This window comes from Pristiophorus japonicus, chromosome 4, assembly GCF_044704955.1.
Source record: "Pristiophorus japonicus isolate sPriJap1 chromosome 4, sPriJap1.hap1, whole genome shotgun sequence".
NCBI lineage: Eukaryota > Metazoa > Chordata > Chondrichthyes > Pristiophoridae > Pristiophorus > Pristiophorus japonicus.
In genome coordinates, this window is record NC_091980.1 from 202146849 (window position 1) to 202171565 (window position 24717).

General features: G+C 43.2%; 1 protein-coding gene across 4 annotated transcripts in view; it reads left to right on the forward strand.

Annotated features, from left to right (window-relative positions):
* The window catches only part of dph6 (diphthamine biosynthesis 6), a 363508-nt gene that overhangs the window by 157340 nt on the left and 181451 nt on the right, over positions 1–24717 (forward strand). For all 4 annotated transcript variants that reach the window (XM_070878999.1, XM_070878998.1, XM_070879000.1 and 1 more), the window contains 2 exons: positions 14920–15014; positions 18976–19069. In XM_070878999.1, coding sequence (XP_070735100.1) covers positions 14920–15014; positions 18976–19069 — 189 coding nt within the window. The remainder of the gene's footprint in view (positions 1–14919; positions 15015–18975; positions 19070–24717) is intronic.

Here is a 24717-nt window from a genome sequence, read left to right on the forward strand (position 1 = left end):
AAAAAACAGCATTTCAGGCAGATGACCATAATCATCATAATCATCATCATCATCATCATCATAGGCAGTCTCTCGGAATCGAGGAAGACTTGCTTCCACTCTTAAAATGAGTCCTTATGTGGCTGAACAGTCCAATACGAGAAGCACCGTCCCTGTCACAGGTGGGACAGATAGTCATTGAGGGAAAGGGTGGGTGGGACAGGTTTGCCGCATGCTCTTTTTCGCTGCCTGTGCTTGATTTCTGCATGCTGTCGCCGTTGAGACTTGAGGAGCTCAGCGCCCTCCCAGATGCACTTCCTCCACTTAGGGTGGTCTTTGGCTAGGGACTCCCAGGTATTAGTGGGGCTGTTGCACTTTATCAAGGAGGCTTTGAGGGTGTCCTTGTATCGTTGCCTCTGCCCACCTTTGGCTCACTTGCCACGAAGGAGTTCCAAGTAGACCGCTTGCTTTGGGAGTCTCGTGTCTGGCATGCGAACAGTGTGGCCTGCCCAGCGGAGCTGATCAAGTGTGGTCAGTGCTACAATGCTGGGAATGTTGGCCTGGTCGAGGATGCTAATGTTGGTGTGTCTGGCCTCCCAGGGGATTTGTAGGATCTTGCAGAGACATCGTTCGTGGTATTTCTCTAGCGACTTGAAGTGTCTACTGTACATGGTCCATGTCTCTGAGCCATACAGGACGGGCGGGTATTACTACAGCCCTGTAGACCATGAGCTTGGTGGCAGTTTTGAGGGCGTGGACTTCAAACACTCAGGCGGCCGAAGGCTGCCCTGGCGCACTGGAGGCGGTATTGAACCTTGTCGTCAATGCCTGCTCTTGTTGATAAGAGGCTCCCGAGGTATGGAAAATGGTCCACGTTGTCCAGGGCCGCGCCGTGGATCTTGATGACTGGGGGGCAGTGCTGTGCGGCGAGGCAGGCTGGTGGAGGACCTTTGTCTTATGGATGTTTAGCGTAAGGCCCATGCATTTATATGTCTCAGTAAATATGTCGATTATGTCCTGGAGTTCAGCCTCTGTATATGCGCTGACGCAGGCGTCGTCCGTGTACTGTAGCTGGACGACAGAGGTTGGGGTGGTCTTGGACCTGGCCTGGAGACACTGAAGGTTGAACAGGTTCCCACTGGTTCTGTAGTTTAGTTCCACTCCAGCGGGGAGCTTGTTGACTGAGGTGCAGCATGGCAGCAAGGAAGATTGAGAAGAGGGTTGGGGCGATGACGCAGCCCTGTTTGACCCCGGTCCGGACATGGATTGGGTCTGTAATGAATCCGTTGGTAAGGATTGCGGCCTGCATGTCGTCGTGGAGCAGGCGGAGAATGGCGACAAACTTTTGGGGGCATCCGAAACGGAGGAGGATGCTCCATAGACCCTCGCGGTTGACAGTATCAAAGACCTTTGTAAGGTGGAAGAAGGCCATGTATAAGGGCTGGTGCTGTTCTCTGTATTTTTCCTGCAGCTGTCGCGTTGCAAAAATCACGTCCATTGTGCCCCGTAGGGGACAAATCCGCACTGTGACTCCGGGAGGAGTTCTTCAGCCACAGGGAGAAGACAGTCGAGGAGGACTCTAGCGACAACTTTCCCAGTGGCTGATAGCAGGGAGATTTCTCTGTAGTTGCCGCAGTCGGACTTGTCCCCTTTTTTAAAGATGGCCATGATCACTGCATCTCTGAGATCTCCCGGCATGCTCTCCTCCCCCCAGATGAGAGAGATGAGATCATGTGTTTGCGCCAACAGTGCCTCTCCACCATACTTCAGTACCTCAGCAGGGATTCCAATCACTCCCGTAGCCTTGTTGTTCTTAAGCTGTCTAATGGCTTTTTCTACCTTGTGTAGTGTTGAGGTTTTACTGAGGTGGCGGCAGGTAGCATAGCTGCAAAGATTACCAGTTTGCTAGATGACTTGGAGCTACCAGATTCTCTGTTGTAAAATGAACCTAGATGACTATTCCCTTGGATAATTCCAAGGCTTGACGATGCCTCTGTGTTTTAATAGGAAGAGTGGATATTGCTACAAAAAGCCTATGTATCGCACTGCATTTCAAAATCTATAAAAATGTGATACGAAGCTGATTCAGTGGTACTTTCAAAATGTGCTCCAAGGTTCCATTCTTGGACCTCCTAGTTTTAATCTATATGCTGCCTCTTGGAGCTATTATCTGTAATCATGGGGTCACCTTTCATATGTATGCTATCAATACCCAGTTTTGCCTCTATTATTCTTGATTCCAAGACTATTGCTATGATCTATGATTGCCCTTCCATCATCATCATCATCAATGAGCCAGAAATTTCTACAGCTAAGCATTGATAAGACCAAAGCCTGGACCCTGCCAGAGACCCTGTACTTCAGCCCTGATTATACCATGTTGCTGGATGCCCACTCAAGCTTATCACAACAGCATGCAATCTCGATGTCCTGCTTGATTCTAAGATGGTTCAAACCCCACATGAGTCCTCTACCAAGCTTGTCTACCTCCACCTCCATAACACTGCCTATTTTTATTTCCTTCATTCCTGTTGCCACTTATTCATACCCTTGTCACCTCCATGCCCTCTTTTTCCAATGACCTCCGTGCTAGTCTTCTGAGTTCCACCCGAAAAAAAACTGCCTTATCGATAACTCTACTGCCTGTATCCTATGCTGCACAAAGTTTCATTCATCTACTTCTCTTGCTAATCTTCATTGGCATTCCATCCCTTAGCCTAACAGCTTCAAAATCCTCATCCTTATTTATAAATTCTTCGGCTCCTCTCTGCCTTTGTTCTGCAGTCTCCTCTAGTCATCTGTCCCTTTCCTGTTCCCTCTGCTCTTCCAACTCTGGTCTAGTGTGTGTTCCTTGCTCTCTCTGCCTTACCATTATTGACAGAGCTTCCAGCCATCCTGACTCTGCACTCTGGAAATTTCTCCTTAAACCGTTCCAATTCCTTAAAACCTTCCTCTTCAACCTTTCCTTCAGCTGCTTTTCCTAATCCTTATCTGGGAGCAACTCAACAGAGGCAGAATTCGAAAGTGATGTCAGAGTAAAAAAAGTGACATCAGCACAAGGGAAGGAGCTGATTGGTGAGTAGCTGGTGAGTTATTTTTTAAGTTTTAAGTTTTAAGTTTATTTCATAATCAAATAGTTCATAGTGTAGTTCTTAGTCTATTAAATAGAGGCATGGCAGGGCAGCTTAGTCCCATGGAGTGCACGTGCTGTGCCATGTGGGCAGTCCTGGATGCTTCTCGTGGCCTGGATGACCATGTGCAGGAAATATCAGCTCGAGATCCGTGTTTCGGAGCTTGAGCGGCAGCTGGGGTCACTGCGGTCCATCCGCAAGGCTGAGAACTTCGTGGATAGCACGTTTCCAGAGGTGGCCGCATCGCAGCTTAAGAGTGTGCAGGCAGAGAGGGAATGGGTGATCATCAGACAGAAGAGGAAGACCAGTCAGGTGGTGCAGGAATCCCCAGAATGCATCTGACTCTCCAACCAGTATTCTGTTTTGAGTACTGGTGGGGGTGATGGTTCCTCTGGGGAGTGCAGCCAGAGCCAAGTCCACAGCACCATGGGTGGCTCAGCCACTCCGCTGCCTCTGGAAGAGTGGAAGAGCAATAATGGTAGGGGATTCGATACTGGAGCAGACAGGCGTGACTCCAGGATGTTATGTTGCCTCCCTGGTGCCAGGGTCAAGGATGTCACCGAGCGGCTGCAGGGCATTCTTGGGGGAGAGGGTGAACAGCCAGAGGTTGTGATCCATATCGGTACCAATGACATAGATAGAAAGGGGAATGAGAGTCTAGGGAGCTAGGAGAGAGGTTAAAAAGCAGGAGCTCAAAGGTAGTAATCTCTGGATTACTCCCAGTGCCACGTTGTTGGGGTAGAAAGAAGACTTTTCTCCTTAAAGGTGGACTCCCTGATATAAGGAATCGACACCCCGCCCGTATAACGACCACGGAATCCATCAAACGAAACCTTCGGTACAACTAGTTTATTTCGAGCAAATGCAAGGGAAAGTTCAAACGTGGAATCTTCAAAGTATAAGAGGTTTCAATTACAATTATACAGTTTTTTGAGGCGGGTGCTACCCTCCTACAAAATCATCGATTGGTCTACTGCTATCAGAAGTTACATTGATTTGTTGACTCTTATCAGACTAGCTCTGAGTGGTTCTTTCTCACCTGTTCATTTCTCATCATATGTCAATCATGTTGTTCAATGATGTGAACTTTGCCATAGTCCCTATGATGTGTAAAGTAACTCTATTTAAAAAAATATGGCATCCTTATCTCTTCACGAGAGAACTCGGGATACAGTTTTTCATTTGTCAGATTCTGTTTACAGTTTATGTTCCCAAACATTTGTGTCCTTGTTCTCTGTACTGAATGAGTTTTCATCTTCTATTTTCTGTGCTAAGGGTCAATGCAGTGTTGACTATTTCAGATGGTTCATTACCCATCAGGCTTCGCTATTCCCTTCTTACTAGCCCAATGTAAGCGAGTGTATAAGCTTGCTGTACATACATAAGCGAGTTATACATAACCGGTCAATATTACAATCCATACCGTAAGGCAGAGGAACTCCCGATTCCTCAACCTCCTAATTCCCTTATGCTTCTTACTCAAGTGTAATTTTTTCCCCCTTACACATGTGCTAGTGAGCACAGAAATAGGAGGATAAAGCAGATGAATGCATGGCTGGAGAATTGGTGCAGGTGGGAGGGCTTTAATTTCCTGAGGTGTTGGGACCATACAAGGCATACAGGTTGTTCCTCAACAGAGCTGGTATCAATATCCTCGCCGGTGGATGGTGGGGTGGCAGTTGCTAGTGCTGTTGGGGATGCTTTAACCTAGCTTGGCAAGGGGGTGGGAACCTGAGAATAGATTCAGAAGGGAGAGAAGCAAAGCTGAAATTGGACAGCAAGAAAGTAGAAAGTGAATTTGGGACAGAGGAAACAAGGGCTGGAAAATAGACAACAAGGGAGTTTGGCAGTGCTAAATGGTATATATGTCAATACAAGGAGTATAGGGAATAAGGCAAATGAGCTGAAAGCATAGATAGACACTTGGGAGTATGATATTTTTGTTACTACTGAGACATAGCTGAAAGAAGGGCAGGTATGGTAGCTCAACATTCTTCGTTACAGGGTTTTCAGACAGGATAGAGAGGGGGTGTCGCAGTATTTATTAAAGAAACAATTACAGCTGTGAGGAAGGACAATATGTTAGAAGGATCATCAAATTAGGACATATGGGTTGAATTGAAGAACAAAAAAGGGGCAATCACACTATTGGGAGTATACTTTGGACCCCCAAACAGTCAGAGAGAGATAGAAGAGCAAATATGTAGGCAAACGTCTGAGGTGCAAAAACTATAGGGCAGTAATCGTAGGGGATTTCTAGTACCTTAATATTAACTCGGATAAAATTAGTGTGAATGGTATAAAGGGTGCGGAATTCCTAAAATGCATTCAGGAGAATTTTTTTTAGCCCGTATGTAACAAGCCCAACAAAAGAGGGGGTGGTTCTGAATTTAGTTTTAGGGAATGAAGCTGGGCAGGTGGAAGGGGTAGCAGCGGGAGATACCCCTTCATAATTCAGTTAGATTTAGGGTAGTTATGGAAAAGGACAAAGATAGAACAGGAATAAAAGTTCTTAATTGAGGAAAAGCCAATTTTGCTGAGTTGAGATGGGATTTAGCCAAAGTGGACTGGAAATGGCTACTAGAAGATACATCAGTGTCAGAGCAGTGGGAGGCATTCAAGGAGGTGATCCTGAGGGTTCAGAGCAAGCATCCTTAAGGAAAAAGGGTGGGACTAACCAATCTAGAGCCCCCTGGATGTCAAGGGACATACAGGGTAGGATAAAGAAAAAAAGGGAGGCTTATGACAGATACCGAGAACTCAATAACTCTAGAGGAGTATCGGGGTGTAATTAAAAAGGAAATTAGGAAAGCAAAGAGAGAGCATGAAAAGTTTTTAGCAAGTAAAATCAAGGAAAACCCAAAGATGTTTTATAAATGCATTAAGAGCAAGAGGATAACTAAAGAAAGAGTAGGGCCTATTGGAGACCATAAAGGTAATCTGTGTGTGAAGGCGGAAGACATGAGTATGGTTCTTAATGAATACTTTGCGTCTGTTTTCACAAAAGAGAGGGGCGATGCATACACTGCAAATCAGGGAGGAGGAGTGTAAAATATTAGATGAAATAAACATAGTGTGAGAGGAAGTATTAAGGGGCTTAGCAGCTTTCAAAGTGCATAAATCCATTGGCAGTTAAGAGAAGCAAAAGAGGAAGTAGTAGAGGCTCTGACCATCATTTTCCAATCCTCTCTGGCTACAGGTATGGTGCCAGAGGACTGCTAACATTGTACCCTTGTTTAAAAAGGAAGAAAGGAATACACATAGTAATTACAAGCCAGTCAGTCTAACCTCAGTGGTAGGAAAATTATTGGAAAAAATTCTGAGGGACAGGATAAATCTTCATTTAGAAAGACACGGTTTAATCAAGGAGATTCAGCACGGCTTTGTTAAGGGAAGGTTGTGTCTGACTAACTTGATTGAATTTTTTGAGGGGGTAACAAGGAGGGTCGATGAGCGTAGTGCATTTGCTGTAGTGTATAAGGATTTAGCAAGGCCCAAATGTAAAAGCCCATGGGATCCAGGACAAAGTGGCAAGTTGGATCTAAAATTGGCTCAGAGGCAGGAAGTAAAGGGTAATGGTTGATGGGTGTTTTTGTGACTGGAAGGCTGTTTCCAGTGGAGTTCTGTAGGGCTCAATATTAGGTCCCTTTATTTGTGGTATAAAACAATGATTGAGACTTGAATGTAGGGGGTATGATTAAGAAGTTTACAGATGATACTAAAATAGGCTGTGTGGTTGATGATGAAGAAGAAAGCCGTAAACTGCAGGAAGATATCAATGAACTGGTCAGATGGGCAGAACAGTGGCAAATGGAATTCAATCCGGAGAAGTGTGGGGTAATGCATTTGGGGAGGGCTAACAAGGCAAGGGAATACACAATAAATGGTTAGACACTGAGAAATGTAGAGGAACAAAGGGACCTTGGAGTGCAGGTCCAGAGATCCCTGAATGTAGCAGACCAGGTAGATAAGGTGGTTAAGAAGCCATACGGAATACTTGCCTTTGTTAACCGAGGCAAAGAGCAGGGAGATTATGCTTGAACTGTATAAAACACTGGTTAGGCCACAGCTAGAGTACTGCGTGCAGTTCTGGTCACCACATTACAGGAAAGATGTGTTTGCACTTGAGGAGATTTACAAGGAAGTTGCCTGGACTGGAGAATTTTAGCTATAAGGAAAGATTGGAGATGCTGGATTTGTTTTCTTTGGAACAGAGGCGGCTGAGGGGAGACCTAATTGAGGTTAATAAAATTATGAGGGGCCTAGATAGAGTGGATAGGAAGGACCTATTTCCCTTAGCAGAGGGGTCAACAACCAGAGGGCATAGATTTAAAGTAATACGTAGGAAGTTTAGAGGAGATTTGAGGGGAAATTCTTCACTCAGACGGTGGTGAGGATCTGGAACTCACTGCCTGAAAGGGTGGTAGAGGAAGAAACCCTCACCACATTTAAAAAGTACTTTGATGTGTATTTGAAGTGCCGTAACCGACAGGGCTATGGACCAAGAGCTGGAAAGTGGGATTCAGCCGGATAGCTCTTTGTTAGCCGGTGCGGACACGATGGGCCGAAATGGCCTCCTTCCATACTCTAAATTTCTATGATACTATGATTCTAACTCCTGCTTGAGTCTGACTCTCAACTGTGAGGCACTTTGGAATGTTTTCTTCCATTGAAGAACCTAAATAATGTAAGTTGTTGTAATTTTTGGTATTGATTAGTGCATATGATATGTGATAATGCCCTAAAGAACTCTGATAAGTGAAGCAGTAAAGGTACAACCATGTTATATTCCAGAAAAGGTTCTAACATTTGACCTACCTTTTAACATCAATTATTAAAGACAAATGACTGCAGTTTTGCATTGCAAATCTGAGCGCTCTGTGGGCCCAAGTTTGCCCCGCCGTTTAGAATTGCGCTACCTCCGTGAGGTGCGTCGACTTTGTAGAAGGAAAACCGCATCTAAAACTTACCTCGGTATTCTGCCCGCTGCTGGAACGTTGCAGGCTCTTGCCGTGGCGCAGCAGAAGCATTGGGTGGGCGGAGCCACGTCCCAGTGCTGAAAACAGTGCCGGGACTTCTGCACATGTGCGCAAGAGTGTGCGCACATGTGCAGTAGCTCCTCGCCCCCACAATCTCTGCAGGCTGTGTGGGAGCCGGCCCTAGCCCTGGCCGAATGGGCTCCCTCATCGGCAGCCCGCTGCCTTATCCAGCCACACACACGTTGACCTGGGAAACCCGGCAGCTGAAGGGAGATGAGATCGGCTGGATGAAACAGGTTAAGTGTCTTTCCAGCACTGCTTGTGGGTCAGGAGGAGCAGGAGTGGTGCCTCCGGCCTACCAAGCTTAGCTCGGAAAATCAAGAAGTTGAATCAGTTTGAGTGGAGCTAAGAAAAGGGACAGAAAACATTAGTCAGAGTTGTTTATAGGCCCCCAAACAGTAGTGATAATGTAGGGCACAGTATAAATCAGGAAATTAGAGGTGTATGTAACAAAGGTAATACAATAATCATGGGGGACTTGAATCTACTTATAGACTTGGCAAACCAAATTTGCAGTAATAGTGTGGAGGATGAATTCATGGAATGTATACAAGATGCTTTTCTAGATCAGAATGTTGAAGAACCAACTAGAGAACAGGCTATTTTAGATCTAGTATTGTGCAATGAGAAAGGGTTAATTAATAATCTTGTAGTAAAGGAACCTTTAGGGAAGAGTGACCATAATATGCTAGAATTTTACATTAAGTTTGAAACTAGGGTCTTAACCCTAAACAAAGGAAACTATATAGGTATGAGGGGCGAATTGGCTGAGGTAGATTGGGAAACAACATTAAAAGGTATGATGGTAGACAAGCAATGGCTAGCATTTAAAGAATTAATACATAATTTACAACAAACATACATTCCTTTAAGGCACAAAAACCCTACAAGAAAAGTGATCCAACCGTGGCTAATGAGAAGTTAAATAAAAACAGAAAATGCTGGAAATCTCAGCGCGCCAGACAGCATCTGTGGACGGGTCGATGACTCTTCGTCAGAAGTTAAAGATCGTATTAGATCAAAGGAAGAGGCTTATAATGTTGCCAAAAGAGCAGTAAGACTGAAAATTGGGAGGATTTTAGAATTCAGTAAAGGGGGACCAAGAATTTCATAAAGAAGGGGAAAATAGAATGAGAGTAAACTAGCGAGATACATAAAAAACAGACTGTAAAAGCTTCGATAGGTATGTAAAAAGGAAAAGATTAGCGAAAGTAAATGTGTGTCCCTTACAGGCTGAGACAGGATTAATTATAATGGGGAATAAGGAAATGACAGAGAAATTAAACACATTCTTTTTGTCTGTCCTCACAGAAGAAGATATGAAAAACCTCCCGGAAATGGTAGAGTATCAGGGGTCGAGCGAGAATGAGGAACTGAAAGAAATTAGTATTAGTAAAAAAATAGTACTGGAGAAATTTATGGGATTGAAAGCTGATAAATTCCCTGGACCTGAGGGTTTTGAAAGAGGTGGCTATAAAAATAGTTGGGCTGAATTTTCGCCACCATTCTGCGCCTTTTTTTGGCCTACGCTGTTTTTTTTGGAGTAAACTAAAATCTGCAAGTTTTGCCAAAGTTTCTGTGTCATCCTAAACTACTTGTAGCCGATTTTTTTTAGTTCCCGATTTTTTGACGTCACTGGGGGTGCTGGCTGCGCCATTTCTGGCCAAGTAGGATTTTTTTCAAAAACGCCGCAGTGCACTGTTCTATAAAAACCTTACCTGCACTTAAGAAAATCGGCGCAGAGAAGAGAAAACAGCGCGGAGCTGAAGACACGGCACCTGGGGTGGGGGGCCTTTTGGCTCGGGTTAGCACTGGCTCATGCAGGGGGCCTTTTGGCCAAGGATAGTACCGGCAGTGGGGGGGGGGGGGGGGCAGGAGGCCATTCGGCCAGGGATAGCAGCGGCACCCGGGGCGCTACAGTAAAGCGATAACCTAATCTGCGATTGTGTGGGGGATGACTTTCATTTTATTAGGCCTGTTTCATCTAAAATTAAAGAAATAAATATTGCAGAGTATGATAGTTTGTCACTACAGTCTTCTAATAAACAGAAGTGAAGAGATCTTGGCAATGGTAATATGTACCTGCAACTGTCTTGCTGCATCTTGTATGTTTCACTTTGCAGCCTCAGCCCTTAAGTGTGTCCCTCGTTACTCTGGCAACCTTAGTTTTTCGGCGCAGACCTTAAGCTCCACCCACAGAGCTTAATGTCTATGTGCGCCCGCTCCAAAATGAAAGGTTATGCCGGCGAAACTTGGAACTTTTTTTTTGGACCTGTCGGCCACGAAAAAAATTGGACGTACCTCACAACTGCGCCAAAAATTGGCCACGTGGAAAATTGGCCCCCGTGGATGCATTGGTTGTCATCTTCCAAAATTCCATAGATCCTGGAATGGTTCTTGCAGATTGGAAGGTAGCTAATGTAATCCCGCTATTTAAGAAAGGAGGGAGAGAGAAAACAAGGAACTACAGGCCAATTAGTCTGACATCAGTAGTTGGGGAAATGCTAAAATCTATTATTAAGGACCTGGTAACAGGGCACTATTAAAAGAATAATAGGATTGGGCAGAGTCAAGACGGATTTATGAAGGGGAAATCATGTTTGACAAATCTGTTTTTTGAAGTTGTAACTAACAGAATAGATAAGGGGAGGACCAGTGGATGTGGTGTATTTGGATTTTCAGAAGGCATTCAATAAGGTGCCACACAAGAGGGTATTGAACAAATTTGGGCTCATGGGATTGGGGGTAATATACTAGCATGGATTGAGGATTGGTTAACGGACAGGAAACAGAAAGTAGGAATAAACGGGTCATTTTCAGATTGGCAGGCTGTAACTGGTGGGGTACCGCTTGGGCTTCAGTTATTCACAATCTAATCAATGATTTGGATGAGGGTCCAAATTTAATATATCCAAGTTTGCTAATGATACAAAGCTAGGTGGGAATGTAAGTTGTGAGGAGGATGCAAATAGACTTCAACGGGATTTAGACAGGCTAAGTGAGTGGGCAAGAAACATGGCAAATGGAATATAATGTGGAGAAACGTGAAGTCGGAAAAATAGTAAAGCAGAGTATTTTTTAAATGGTGAGAGATTGGGAAGTGTTGGTGTTCAGAGGGACCTGGGTGCCCATGTACATGAATCACTGAAAGTTAACATGCAGGTACAGCAAACAATTAAGAAAGCAAATGATATGTTGGCCTTTATTACAAGAAGATTTGAGTATAAGAGTAAAGATGTCTTACTGCAATTATATAGGGTGAGACCACACCTGGAGTATTGTGTACAGTTTTGGTCTCCTTACCTAAGGAACGATATACTTGCCATTGAGGGAGTGCAATGAAGGTTCACCAGACAGATTCCTGGGATGGGGGATTGTCCTATGAGGAGAGATTGAGTAGACTAGGCCTATATTCTCTAGAGTTTAGATGAATGAGAGGTGACCTCATTGAAACACAAAATTCTTACAGGGCTTGACAGGGTAGATGCAGGGAGGATGGCTGAGGAGTCTAGAACCAGGCGTCACAGTCTCAGAATAAGGGGTTGGCCATTTAGGACTGAGATGAAGAGAAACTTCTTCACTCAGAGGGTGGTGAATTTGTGGAATTCTCTACCCTAGAGGGCTGTGGAGGCTCAGTCTTTGAGTATATTCAAGACAGAGATCGATAGATTTTTGGATATTAAGGGAATCAAGGGATATGGGGACAGTGCAGGAAAGTGGAGTTAAGGTAGAAGATCAGCCATGATCTTATTGAATGGCAAAGCAGGCTCGAGGGGCCGAATGGCCTACTCCTGCTCTTAATTCTTATGTTCTTATACTTGATTTCATCTGTTCAGATCAAAGTAATTTTTCCAAAGAAATTACGAGGCACAAATTTTTTTCTTGAGCACTAAATCCTATGGAACACAATCAAAAAGTGTTGGTGCAGACTTGCTTGGAACTTCTGAACATTGAACATTCAGGTTTTGCAAAAGCTTTCAGGACAAGTCTCTGCCTTGTTTGCTGGAGGCAGACTTTAACCTATCCATAATGGTTTAGGCACTTAAAAGCCATTGCGTGTCCTCTTGACCATTAAAATGATACAACCTGACAAGGAGTGCAAGAAATTTGATTCAGTATCTCATTAGTCCAACCAGATGGTATGTAATGGTTAAGGAGAGCTAATGAGCAGGTTTGTTTTGTCAACTATCAGAACATCATATGTGCCTTTATGGTTTAAGTGATTCTAATACCACACTAAGGAGCCGAAATTAGTGAAGGGCAAGTGCCGCCGAAAGGACCGTCGATGGCCACCGAGATACTTGACTGTACTCTGGGCGGGGTTTTCGCCAAAAATGTCCTTGAAAAGGCAGCCGGCGGCAAACGAGGGACTTATGGCGTCAATCTGGGCAGCAGTGGGTGGGAGCTCTCATTCTCGACGGCAAAGGTGTTTGCCGCCCAAGTGTTGCCGAGGATGGAGTTGGGCCCACGGAAGGTCGAAGAGCTGCAAATAAGCCATAACATTTTTTTTAAAACATCGGAACACCTTCAGGGGACCCCATCAAGATAAGTCGCTGTAAAGAAACATTATTGTTTACTAACTTTTTTTCAGCTCTTCAGACCTACCATTGGGGACAGACCAGCCTCCTCGCAGCGGTCCACCCCCGTTCTAGTGCCGATTTCAGCCCGCACCAATCGGGCATCACAGCGGGCGGGAGTCCACTTACGCCACTCGGACGTCAGCAGGCAGTTCCCGGCGGTTCTCCCCTCCCGTCCGCTCCAGCCCAAATCGAAACTGGCACTGGACGCAACTCAAGGAGGAATGTCGGCGGCAGTGGGCGGGAAGGCCATCAATTTCGGCCCCAATAACATTATAAAAGCATATTTAAGGAATACATGAAGCTTTCCATCTTGTTTGGTCTCTTCATAAAGTATGCTTTTTGACATTCTGGTTGATAATGTCAAAGGGTCAAGAAAGTATGTGATCATCATCATAGGCAGTCCCTCGCAATCGAAGACTTCCTGACGTTCCAGGTCCCGAACTTCATTTTGAAGGATGGAAGATGCCTGTGCGTGAGTTCTTTTAACATGGGGTGGCCGTTGCACACTGTTTACCACACAGGCTTAGCTGAGCAAGGTCTTGGTCCAGTGGCAAGGGGGTCGAAGACGACTGGAGAACAGGCACTGCTGTATAAGCCTAGTTGCCTACTCCGAGATGTGAACTGTAAGCTCGGCGCTGAGCAGCGCCCTTCGGTGAGGTGGTGAGAAAACCGAGGCCCGGCTGAGGGCAGGCATTGGGGTGGTCAGAGGTCCATTTTGTGGAAGGAGGAGAGGTCAAATAGATCAGAGTGACCACAGCCATTGTGCACACCACGTGTTCGACAGAGGCTTTGTTGTTGAGTGAGGCCAGCAGCCGGGGGGAGGTCAGAGCGTTGCTGGAGGAAGGAAGGCCAGGACGTCGCCGGGGGGAAGACTCATGCGTGAGGTAGGCCCAAACCTGTATTTGAAGCTGGTCGGAGGCTCACCATCATTGAGATCGCCAGAGGTCGATTGGAGCAGCTGAGTCGGCCAGTGGGGAGCGAGAAGCGAGGGTCCAGCTGGAGGGACTTGGTAACGGTGATGTATTATCCAAGATGGCGGATGGGATAGTAGCTCCCTAGGGAGCTCTCCCCGAACTAACCTTCCTCTGACCATCTGCTACCATCCTCCATCTCTTTCTCCCTCAAACTTCCCCCCCTTACTGTCTAAGCCCCCTCTGGCCCTAACCGACCCCCCCAAAGTATTTGACCTAAAATCCCGTGCTGTAAGGGCCCACTGCCCATCCCCCATCCCCCAACCTCGGCTTACCTTCCAGTATGTGATACATAGACACATGTGCATTGATATAAGCACGTGAAGACATGTTGGGCTTTATTGTCTGTCATCTTACATGACATGTAAGCCACATACCATCAGTTTAATAAATTTATACGACCAAACCTGAAAAGGCAGCTTCTTTAGAACTATACCTTCACCTAACTGCACTCCTTGGATTTCCTTCCAAAGGAGGGAGGATTATCTTTCCAAAATGGAAAAAGGAAGCTAGCAACAAAACCTTTTCTACTTCAAGTTGATAGCCTGCTGTTGAACCAGAAAGCTTGGGATTTGCTGGAAGAAGTGCCTTCAAAGACACCTTCCATATGGTCTGTTTATAACAGTAAATGGAAAATATTTGCCCTTTGATGCCGAGAGCATCAGAACAACCCCCTACTGTTTGTGGTTTTCCTGTGATTCTTGACGACTTCAGTAGTCTGATTGATTTTGGGTTGAAACCCAGCTCAGTTGGAGTACATGCCATAGCCATCTCATCTTCTCATGCTGCTGTTGAAGATAACCCAGTGGCTGTACATTCCATGCTGTCATACTTTGAGAGGAGTCTGAAAGATTAGACCAGATGATAGAGAATTTTGATAACAAAGAAATGTTTAATGTTGAAGTCTTATTCTTTAAAATATTCATAATTAGTAGTGTTTTTGAAGGCTGCATGTGGTGAAAAATGTATTACTATACTGTGATGCCATTGATGTGTAGTACTTCTTATATTTAAAAAAAAACTCTGGGCCGTATATTAAAAAAAAGAAAAACCATGCTGATCATCAAAATTAAGGTTCTTTCACTTTTGAACATGTATCAGTAAGGGCAGCAGAAACAAAACTGTTGATCATGACATAGCATTGTACTAGTAATATCACAGCACTGTGTTTCTGTTATGAGAAATTTTTATTCACAAATAACTGTATTTGTTATTGCAGATTTCTCAGAAGTATGGAGTGCATGCGTGTGGAGAAGGTGGAGAGTATGAAACCTTTACACTGGATTGCCCTTTATTTCGGAAACAAATAGTTGTGTGAGTGTTGTTTCCTCGGTTTAATAGCCTATCCCAGTACATTAGTGCATTTCTACATAAAGGCAAATTGATATTGGGAACAAGAATACTGGTTGGCTGATTTTCTGTTCAGTCAGTTTGTTTCTATTTTTATATAACATTGCTGTTTTTTCAGGAAATAATACTTTATTTTAATGGCCAGTCAGTCATAGGCAGCTCCTCGAAATCGAGAAAGACTTGCTTCCACTCTAAAAGTGAGTTCTCAGGTGACTGTTCAGTCCAATGCAGGAATGACAGTCTCTGTCACAGGTGGGACAGAGGGCTCAATTTTCCCCAAAGCATTTTTTTGGTATACTTGAAGAGTTATGCCCGATTTTTTGGGGCCGAAGTACGCCCCCGAAAATATTTTAAGTTTCCCCGTTTGATTTCTTCATTTTGGTGTGGCTTAACCCGACCTTTAGTTTTGGGGGTGAAGCCTTGATCTGCACCAAAAAGATCAGGCTGCCATGGTAACCAGGGACACAATGCAAGCTGAGGCTGCAAAGTGAAGCATACAGCCAGCTCCCAACACATTAAAAGAATTGAAAAACACATAGCAGCAACTTATCTCCAACCCTGCCCGAAGGGCTTGCCGGCCTCGGTCTCGGTCTCTCTCTCTCTCTCGCTCGCTCTCTCTCTCTCTACCGAGAATGGGACCGGACTGTATGTATGTCCTGAGGACTGAGAATGGGATCAGACTGTGTGTGTGAACCGGGGACTGAGAATGAGACCGGATAGCCTTCGGGCGGGGTTGGAGGTAAGTTGCTGCTATGTGTTTTTCAATTCTTTCAGTGTGTCCGGGCATCTGCTGCGCCGATTTCCTTACCTACGCCGATTTCCTTAACTCTCCGGAAGGTTTTTCCGCAGAGGCCACATACGTTGGCCTAAGCACAACTGGAGTAACTCTCAGCTGGCCAAACTTCCCTAAATGGCCAGAATTGGCGTAGGTGGCTGGTTATGCCACCTTTAGCAGAAAAAAAACCTGTCCTAAAAAAATCGTAACTAACTGAGTTATACTGGTGCAAATTGATTGGGGTAACTGGTTTTTCAACTGAGGCCAAAAAGAGCAGCCCGCTCCAAAAAAACGGTGCAAATCACTGGAGAAAATTGAGCCCAGACAGTGGTTGAAGGAAAGGGTGGGTGGGGAGTTTGTTTTGCCGCATGCTTCTTCCGCTGTCTGCGCTTGATTTCTGCATGCTCTCGGCGACAAAACTCGAGGTGCTCAGCGTCCTTCTGGATGGTCTTCCTCCACTTTTGGTGGTCTTGGGCCAGGGATTCCCAGGTGCCGGTGAGGATGTTGCACTTTATCAAGGAGGCTTTGAGGGTGTCCTTGAAAGTTTTAGTGGAAAGTAGTTGCAATGGCACAAATGTAAAGGTTTATTTTTGTTCATGCCAAGTTAGCAAGTATGCTTAAACTTGGATAATTAGTCTCCATAGATATACTGTGCCTTGACATTCAAATCTTGTGTTTTCTTGCAGTGTCAAAATGACATATTACTGGGTTTCTGCTTTTATTATTTGTCACAAAATGTAGGTTTGATAAATTCCTTTCAGTGAACTACAAAATTTTAGAATGCAAACATTTTGTTCTATATTGAAATATTCTCTTATTTCTGGCAGAACATTATTTTGCTGTCACAACGTATAAATTTGCTGACAACAAATTGATTGTGTTGGTTATTAGTAACTGCAGAGACACAGATTAGATCAGTTTTGACAATTACTACAACAACAATGAGGTAAAATATTACACTTTACAGGAACGTTATCAAACAAAATTTGACATCGTGATACTTAAGGAGGTATTAAAGCTGATTACCAAAAGCTTGGTCAAAGAAATAGGTTTTAAGAAGCGTCTTAAAGAGGAACGAGAGGTAGAAAGGCAGATAGGTTTAGGGAGGGAATTCGAGAGCTTAGGGCCTTCACAGCTAAAGGAATTGCTTGAGCGATTAAAATCGGGGTTGCTCTCGAGACCAGAATTGGAGGAGCATAGATATCTCAGTGGTTTGTTGGGCTGGAGGAAATTACAGAGATAGGGAGTGGCAAGGCTATGGAGAGATTTGAAAACAAGGATGAGAGCTTTAAAATCAAAGCGTTGTTTAACCGGGAGCATAGGAGTGATGGGTGAACGGGACTTGGTGCGAGTTAGGACGCGAGCAGCAGAGTTTTGAATGACCAAGTTTATGGAGGGTAGATCGTGAGAGGCCAGCCAGGAGTGCATTGGAATAGTTAAGTCTAGAGGTAACGAAGGCATGGATGAGGGTTTGAGCAGCAGTGGAGCTGCAGCAGGGGTGGAGTTGGACGATGTCACAGAGGTGGAAATATGCTGTCTTAGTGATGACGTGGATATGTGTTTAGAAGCTCATCTCTGAGTCAAAAATGAAACCAAGATTGCAAACGATCAGGTTCAGCCTCAGACTGTTGCCAGGGAGAGGGATGGAGTCGGTGGCTAGAGAAGAGAGTTTGTGACGGGACGGTCTTGCCAATATTTAGTTGGAGAAAATTTCTGCTGATCCAGTATGGGATGTCGGACAAAGCAGTCTGACAATTTCGAGACAGTGGCGGAGTTGAGAGAAGTGTGGTGGTGAGGTAATCCTGTATGTCGTCAGCGTACATGTGGAAACTGTGTTTTTGGATAATGTCGCAGACGGGCTACATGTAGATAAGAAATGCATGATTGCACTTATTTTTTTCTTTTTTTTTCTTTTGTCGGCACTTGATGCATTTTAGCCTCCTGTAACATTTTAAATTAAATCTGATTTCCACCTGCTGCTGTGGAGCTGTCCTTTCCTTTCCCTGCTCTTCGCCTCCTTCTATAGTCTCTAGTCACTGGCCCTGCCCAGTCAGTGCACACTATATTTTCATAGAAAATTATTTTGAGACAAAGGAAACAATTTTGAATGCAAAAGCACATCCAAGAATTTCTTCTTAATAGAAACTTCCTAACTGAGCTAGTATTGGTTGAATATACAAAATGTATGTTCATCAGTACATTCTCTTTTACTAGTGAAAGTCTTTGATTGTTTTTTGTTCAAAGTCAAGTGCATGAATACTTTTCAATCTTTAACTACTAACCTGTAGTTTAACACTTGCATATCTATATCTAACTAAGAACCTTGCACCTGCCAGCACATTGTCTACAAAAGGTCAGTGACGAGAGATCATTAACTTAAAATTTTCACATTTCTTTCCACTGAGGATTGTTGAAGCATGGAATGCTTAGCCAGAGGGAGTGGTCAAGGCAGATATTGTCGCCTTCTTTATGATAAAATTGGATCAACTTTTGGAGGAGAGAAAGAAAAAAGACTTGCGAGAGAGAAGGGCAGCGGGGTTAGTTTTGGATTACTCTACCAAAGAGCTCCACAGACTCTATGGGCTGAATGATAAGAACATAAAATAACAATTAGGAGCAGGAGTAGGCCATACGGCCCCTCGAGCCTGCTCTGTCATTCATAAGAACAAAAGAATTAGGAGCAGGAGTAGGCCATTTGGCCCTTCGAGCCTGCTCCGCAATTCAGTGAGATCATGGCTGATCTTCTACCTCAACTCCACTTTCCTGCACTCTCCCCATAACCCTTGATTCCCTTAATATCCAAAAATCTAGCGATCTCTGCCTTGAATACATCGATCTCTGTCTTGAATATACTGAGCCTCTACAGTATTCTGGGGTAGAGAATTCCAACGATTCACCACCCTTTGAGTGAAGAAGTTTCTCCTCATCTCAGTCTGCAGGATTTGTGTTGTTTCTGAAACCAAAGTCAGAGCTCAGTGGATTCAGAATGTTGTCAACATTTGGACAACTGTTTATTCAACTGGAAACATAGCTGTTCAATATTTGCCAGAGAGGATTACGTGATATGCAGTTTGAGTTGTCAATGTAACTTTTTTCTGGTGATTTTAATGGAGTATTCGGCAATTATGCCCCACTATTATTATTTTACAGTGATTCCTCAGAAGTAGTTGTACATTCTGCTGATGCGTTTGCACCTGTGGGCTACCTTAGATTATTGAACTTGCATCTGGAGGATAAACCCAATGTAAGTTACTATTAGGTTATTTTTACTGATGAATGTTTAAGTATCTAAACTGCAATGTGATGTACTCATTATAAAGTTGCATGATGTATTTTGAATAGCTAATTTTAAAACTTAAAAAAAATATATTGTCAAAAAGGCTGCCCGATTACACTGATTCATGGACGATTTAATGTTCGCCAATTTGCCAATGAGTTTGGTCAGAAACTTCAGCGACAAAACACTTCTTAAAACTAGCACAATTTGTGCCTGGATCACTGATGACATCCAAAGGGGAAACTCTTGGCCTAATAATGTAAATAATTCAATAGTTTCCAGGTATGTGGTCCAAAACTTGAATTGAAAAATTATTTTGTGATGTACATTGTATCCTGTTGTAAATAACAATTCCAATCCTGGAAGTTGCAAGATTGAATCCTGAAATTCGAGAATCACAAAAGCCATCTGAGATTGCAAATCATACATATGAATACTCGCTAAATTTATTTGTTGTATTTTGCATTTCCTTTGTTTTGGACTTTTTTGTGCATTGTATTGACATCTCTACTGTTGGAGTGTTCCTTATATTGCAGTGCCTGCCAGACAACAAGTTAGACAGTTTTACTTTCTGTATTGTAAGTTAAATAAAATGTTTTGTTTGAAGAATCCATAGTTTGCTGTAATTTTCATCCTTTGCTCTTCTTCTAAAATCCATCCACTTCAGATTTCTATTGAATCCTTGAGTAACATCCAGTTCAAGGTTAAGGAGTCCGTAGAAATTTGTTTCATATTGTTTTAACCTTTCCTGGAGCACAAAAAGATGGGAAAATAACAATTTCTTACTTTCTCAGATACAAAATTGCCATGTTTTCTTACAATATTTTTCCACAGCATATTAATGGGTTTCTTTTTGCAGTTGTAATGATGCCATAGGTCAAATTAGTTCACAATAAAAGTGAAATCAATTGCTCATTTGTTGCACATATTTGTCAAAGCCAAGCAGTTTTCCTGATATCACTCCATTTACAGTTCAGAACACTCGATAGGTTTCTTAAGAAACAAATGATGTTGCACTCCAGTAAATATTTCATATGGGAAAGCCTAGGTCCCATACAAGACATTTGAACTGCACTTTCCTAAATTAATGTCCTGCAGCATTTTTTCCAAGTAAAATTGTTGTAAGAACCAGGACAGTCAGGCGCAAATACTCCAGAAGAAAGGAAAACATATTTTTTCCAAAGTTAGTAGTTAAATCATCGCATTTTCTGTTCTATTATTCGTTAATTTTTGTGGAGCAATTATAGGAGGGTTTATTGGAGGTGAAGTACAACTTCAGTTGTAGACAGGCTAAGTGAGTGGGCAAAAATTTGGCAGATGGAGTGTAATGTTGGAAAGTGTGAGGTCATGCACTTTGGCAGGAAAAATCAAAGAGCAAGTTATTATTTAAATGGAGAAAGATTGCAAAGTGCTGCAGTACAGCGGGACCTGGGGGTACTTGTGCATGAAACACAAAAGGTTAGTATGCAGGTACAGTAAGTGATCAGGAAGGCCAATGGAATCTTGGCCTTTATTGCAAGGGGGATGGAGTATAAAAGCAGGGAAGTCTTGCTACAGTTGGACAGGGTATTGGTGAGGCCACACCTGGAACACTGCGTGCAGTTTTGGTTTCCATATTTACGAAAGGATATACTTGCTTTGGAGGCAGTTCAGAGAAGGTTCACAAGGTTGATTCCAGAGATGAGGGGGTTGACTTATGAGGAAAGGTTGAGTAGGTTGGGCCTCTACTCATTGGAGTTTAGAAGAATGAGACGTGATCTTATCGAAACGTACAAGATTATGAGGGGGCTTGACAAGGTGGATGCAGAGTGGATGTTTCCACTGATAGGGGAGACTAGAACTAGAGGGCATAATGTTAGAATAATGGGACACCCATTTGAAACTGAGAAGAGGAGAAATTTCTTCTCTGAGGGTTGTGGATCTGTGGAATTTGCTGCCTCAGAGAGCTATGGAAGCTGGGGCATTGAATAAATTTAAGACCGAAATAGACAGTTTCTTAAACGATAAGGGAATAAGGGGTTATGGAGAGCAGGCAGGGAAGTGGACCCGAGCCATGATCGTATTAAGTGGCGGAGCAGGCTCGAGGGGCCGTATGGCCTACTCCTGCTCCTATTTCCCATGTCCATTTACAGTAGACGTTGAGGATGCTGCCTGATACAGAGGACAATGGACTTATAGCTTTTCTATATCCGTAATAGTTAATCTCGCCTCTTCAGTATTAACTTTTTATTGAATGAAATGGCATACCGTCCTTCACTATCAGTGCACGTCACTGCTGCTTATTCATCTTTGTGACAATTCAATGTTTCATTAAAAATAACCTACCAAAGTCCGGCATGAGGACTGATGAGAGTGCAGGATAAAGTCCATATCAATAGATCACAGGGAATGATTCTGGTACCGATTACTTTCACAGGTTACAATGTAAAAATAATAAAGATAACCTATCTTTGAGATCATTCCAGTAATACCCAGTCCTCTTAAGCGGTACTTATCATTTTTTTAAATAATTCATCCTGTCCCCTTTCGTCAGACAGATCTACAGATAGAACCCCAGCAAATTGATACAATAATGTGAAGTTGAGGAACATTTTTTTTTATTTAACTTTGTTCTTTATAATACAGCTGTAGTAAGAAAAAAAGCAAGAGCTTTTAAATAGTACCTTTCATGTTGTCCCAAAGCAGTTCACAGCCAAATACTTGTCCTTAAAGTACAATCACTTTTCGTTATGTCGGCAAATTTGCAGCCAATTTATGCACAGCAAGGTTCCACAAACAGACATGAGATAAATAATCAGTTAATCTGTTTTTGGTGGTGTTCATTGAGGGATAAAATGGGATCGGTAGAATAGTGGTTATGTTGCTGGACTTGTAATCCAGAGGCCTGGTATAATGATCCGGAAACAGGAGTTCAAATCCTGCCACGGCAGCTGGGGAATTTAAATTCAGTTAATAAATTAATAAATAAATCTGGAATAAAAAGCTAATAATGGTGACTATGTAACTACCGGATTGTTGTAAAAACCCATCTGGTTCACTAATGTCCTTCAGGGAAGGATCCTTACTCAGTCTGGCCCATATGTGACTCTAGACCCACAGCAATGTGGTTGAGGCTTAACAGCCCTCTGAAATAGCCTAGCAAGCCACTCAGTTAAGGGCAATTAGAGATGGACAATGAATGCTGGCCAGCAACACCTACATCCCCTGAATGAATATTAAAAAGTGGAATCTTTTATTAACCTCGGTTTAACATCTTGATTTAACATCATCCAAAGGCAGCACTTCCAACTATGTAGCACGCTCTCTGTGCTGTACTGCAGTAATTCGCGGCCTCAATTCTTCCTCTTCAATTTTTCTCCCTGCCTCAAGCACATTCTAAGAGCCATCACCGCACATAAATGTGACTCCAGACCCACAGCAATGTGGTCGACTCTTTTATAACAAGCTTCATTCCACTTGCAGTTGCTGTGCACAGCCTTATTTGATCAGTGCCAAACAGCGCAGACAATCATGTGACACACTGCGTATGTGTTTCTCTTTTTATTTTGCTGTTGAACAAATTATCTGCTAGAGAATCAGTAACCGGAAACAATTCAAAGTAGGCAAAATTCTGCTGTTAATCCAAAAAGACCCACTTCAACTTGCAACCATTATTGATGTTCAGTTCTACATACAGTAGGACATTGTTGTAATGTCGCAGTGTAATAGGTAACTACTTTCCATAGTGTTAGATATCTTTAGTAGATTAATCAACTGTATCTCATTTGAACACTGAAAACACTGGATGCTCAGCAGGATCTTTGGACGAGGAGCAGTGGAAGCCTGAGAACAGTTTTTGTAAAAGATATAAACGGGTTAGAAATTCGGTTCTCGACGATAACTGTATTTTTCGCCAAAATTATTGTTAGCGCAACGCTATCACTATTGTTCCAAAGCTGCACAGTGGATGTGCTGCAGTGAAATTCCCATGCCCTGCATCAATCTAACACGTTTACTCCATTTAAATGGATATAGACATGGGCAGGGCATCATTAATTTCGCCAAGAAATTTTCAGATCTGCAAAGTCCCATTTTTAATATTTTGCATAGGGTGATGGAGACTGATTAAATATTGAATATAAACTTTAAAAAGTAAGGCAGTAGCTGCAATATTGCAGAGATCTGTCTCAAATGACTCCTCAGGATTGGGTTGGCTTTATTAAAGATTGTCTGCTCTTAGATGATGCAAGTAATTTTTTCATCTAAATTGCAGGACCCACTTATTCATAATGCTGTTTCCTTGAATGCAAATAGGGTGTTTGATTGAGAAGAATGAAGACATTGCTATTTGCATTGGAGAGGTAGAGCATTGGACTAGGTTTTTGCAGGTGGTATAGTCGACTCCAGCTTCTTGCACCGGATACCACACCTCTCCTCTAACTGGAGAAAATATCAAACAGGGTTGTAATTTGTCATTTTTATTGATTGTTCCAGCTCATGAGCCTTTGGCAGTAGCTATATCATGGATAAGACTAACATGGGAAAAGGGCTCATAAACTTAGCCTATAACTGACATGATATTTAGGGCAGTAGAAGAATGTTGGCTCATCTAGCTTACTCTTCCAAATCTCTCCTCAAGTTCCTCACCCAATTCCAGAACTAATTCTCTGTGGATGATGTTTTGATCATAAGAACATAAGAAATAGGAACAGGAGTAGGCCATACAGCCCCTCGAGCCTGCTCCGCCATTCAATATGATCATGGCTGATCTGATCATGGACTCAGCTCCACTTTCCCGCCCGCTCCCCATAACCCCTAATCCCCTTATCGTTTAAGAAACTGTCTATTTCTGTCTTAAATTTATTCAATGTCCCAGCTTCCACAGCTCTCTGAGGCAGCGAATTCCACAGATTTACAACCCTCTGAGAGAAGAAATTTCTCCTTATCTCTGTTTTAAATGGGTGTCCCCTTATTCTAAGATCGTGCCCTCTAGTTCTAGTCTCCCCCATCAGTGGAAACATCCTCTCTGCATCCACCTTGGCAAGCCCTCATAATCTTATACGTTTTGATAAGATCACCTCTCATTCTTCTAAATTTCAATGAGTAGAGGCCCAACCTACTCAAGCTTTCCTCATGTCAACCCCCTCATACCCGGAATCAGCTTAGTGATCTTGCTCTGAACCGCCTCCAAAGCAAGTATATCCTTTCGTAAATATGGAAACGAAAACTGCACGCAGTATTCCAGGTGTGGCCTCCCCAATACCTTATATAGCTGTAGCAAGACTTCCCTGCTTTTATACTCCATCCCCTTTGCAATAAAGGCCAAGATTCTATTGACCTTCCTGATCAGTTGCTGTACCTGCATACTATCCTTTTGTGTTTCATTCACAAGTACCCCCAGGTCCCACTGTACTACGGCACTTTGTAATCTTTCTCCATTTAAATAATAATTTGCTCTTTGATTTTTCCTGCCAAATTCACACTTTCCAACATTCTACTCCATCTGCCAAATTTTTGCCCATTCACTTAGCCTGTCTATGTCCTTTTGCAGATTTTTTGTCCTCCTCACATTGCTTTTCCTCCCATCTTTGTATCATCAGCAAACTTGGCTACGTTACACTCTGTCCCTTCTTGCA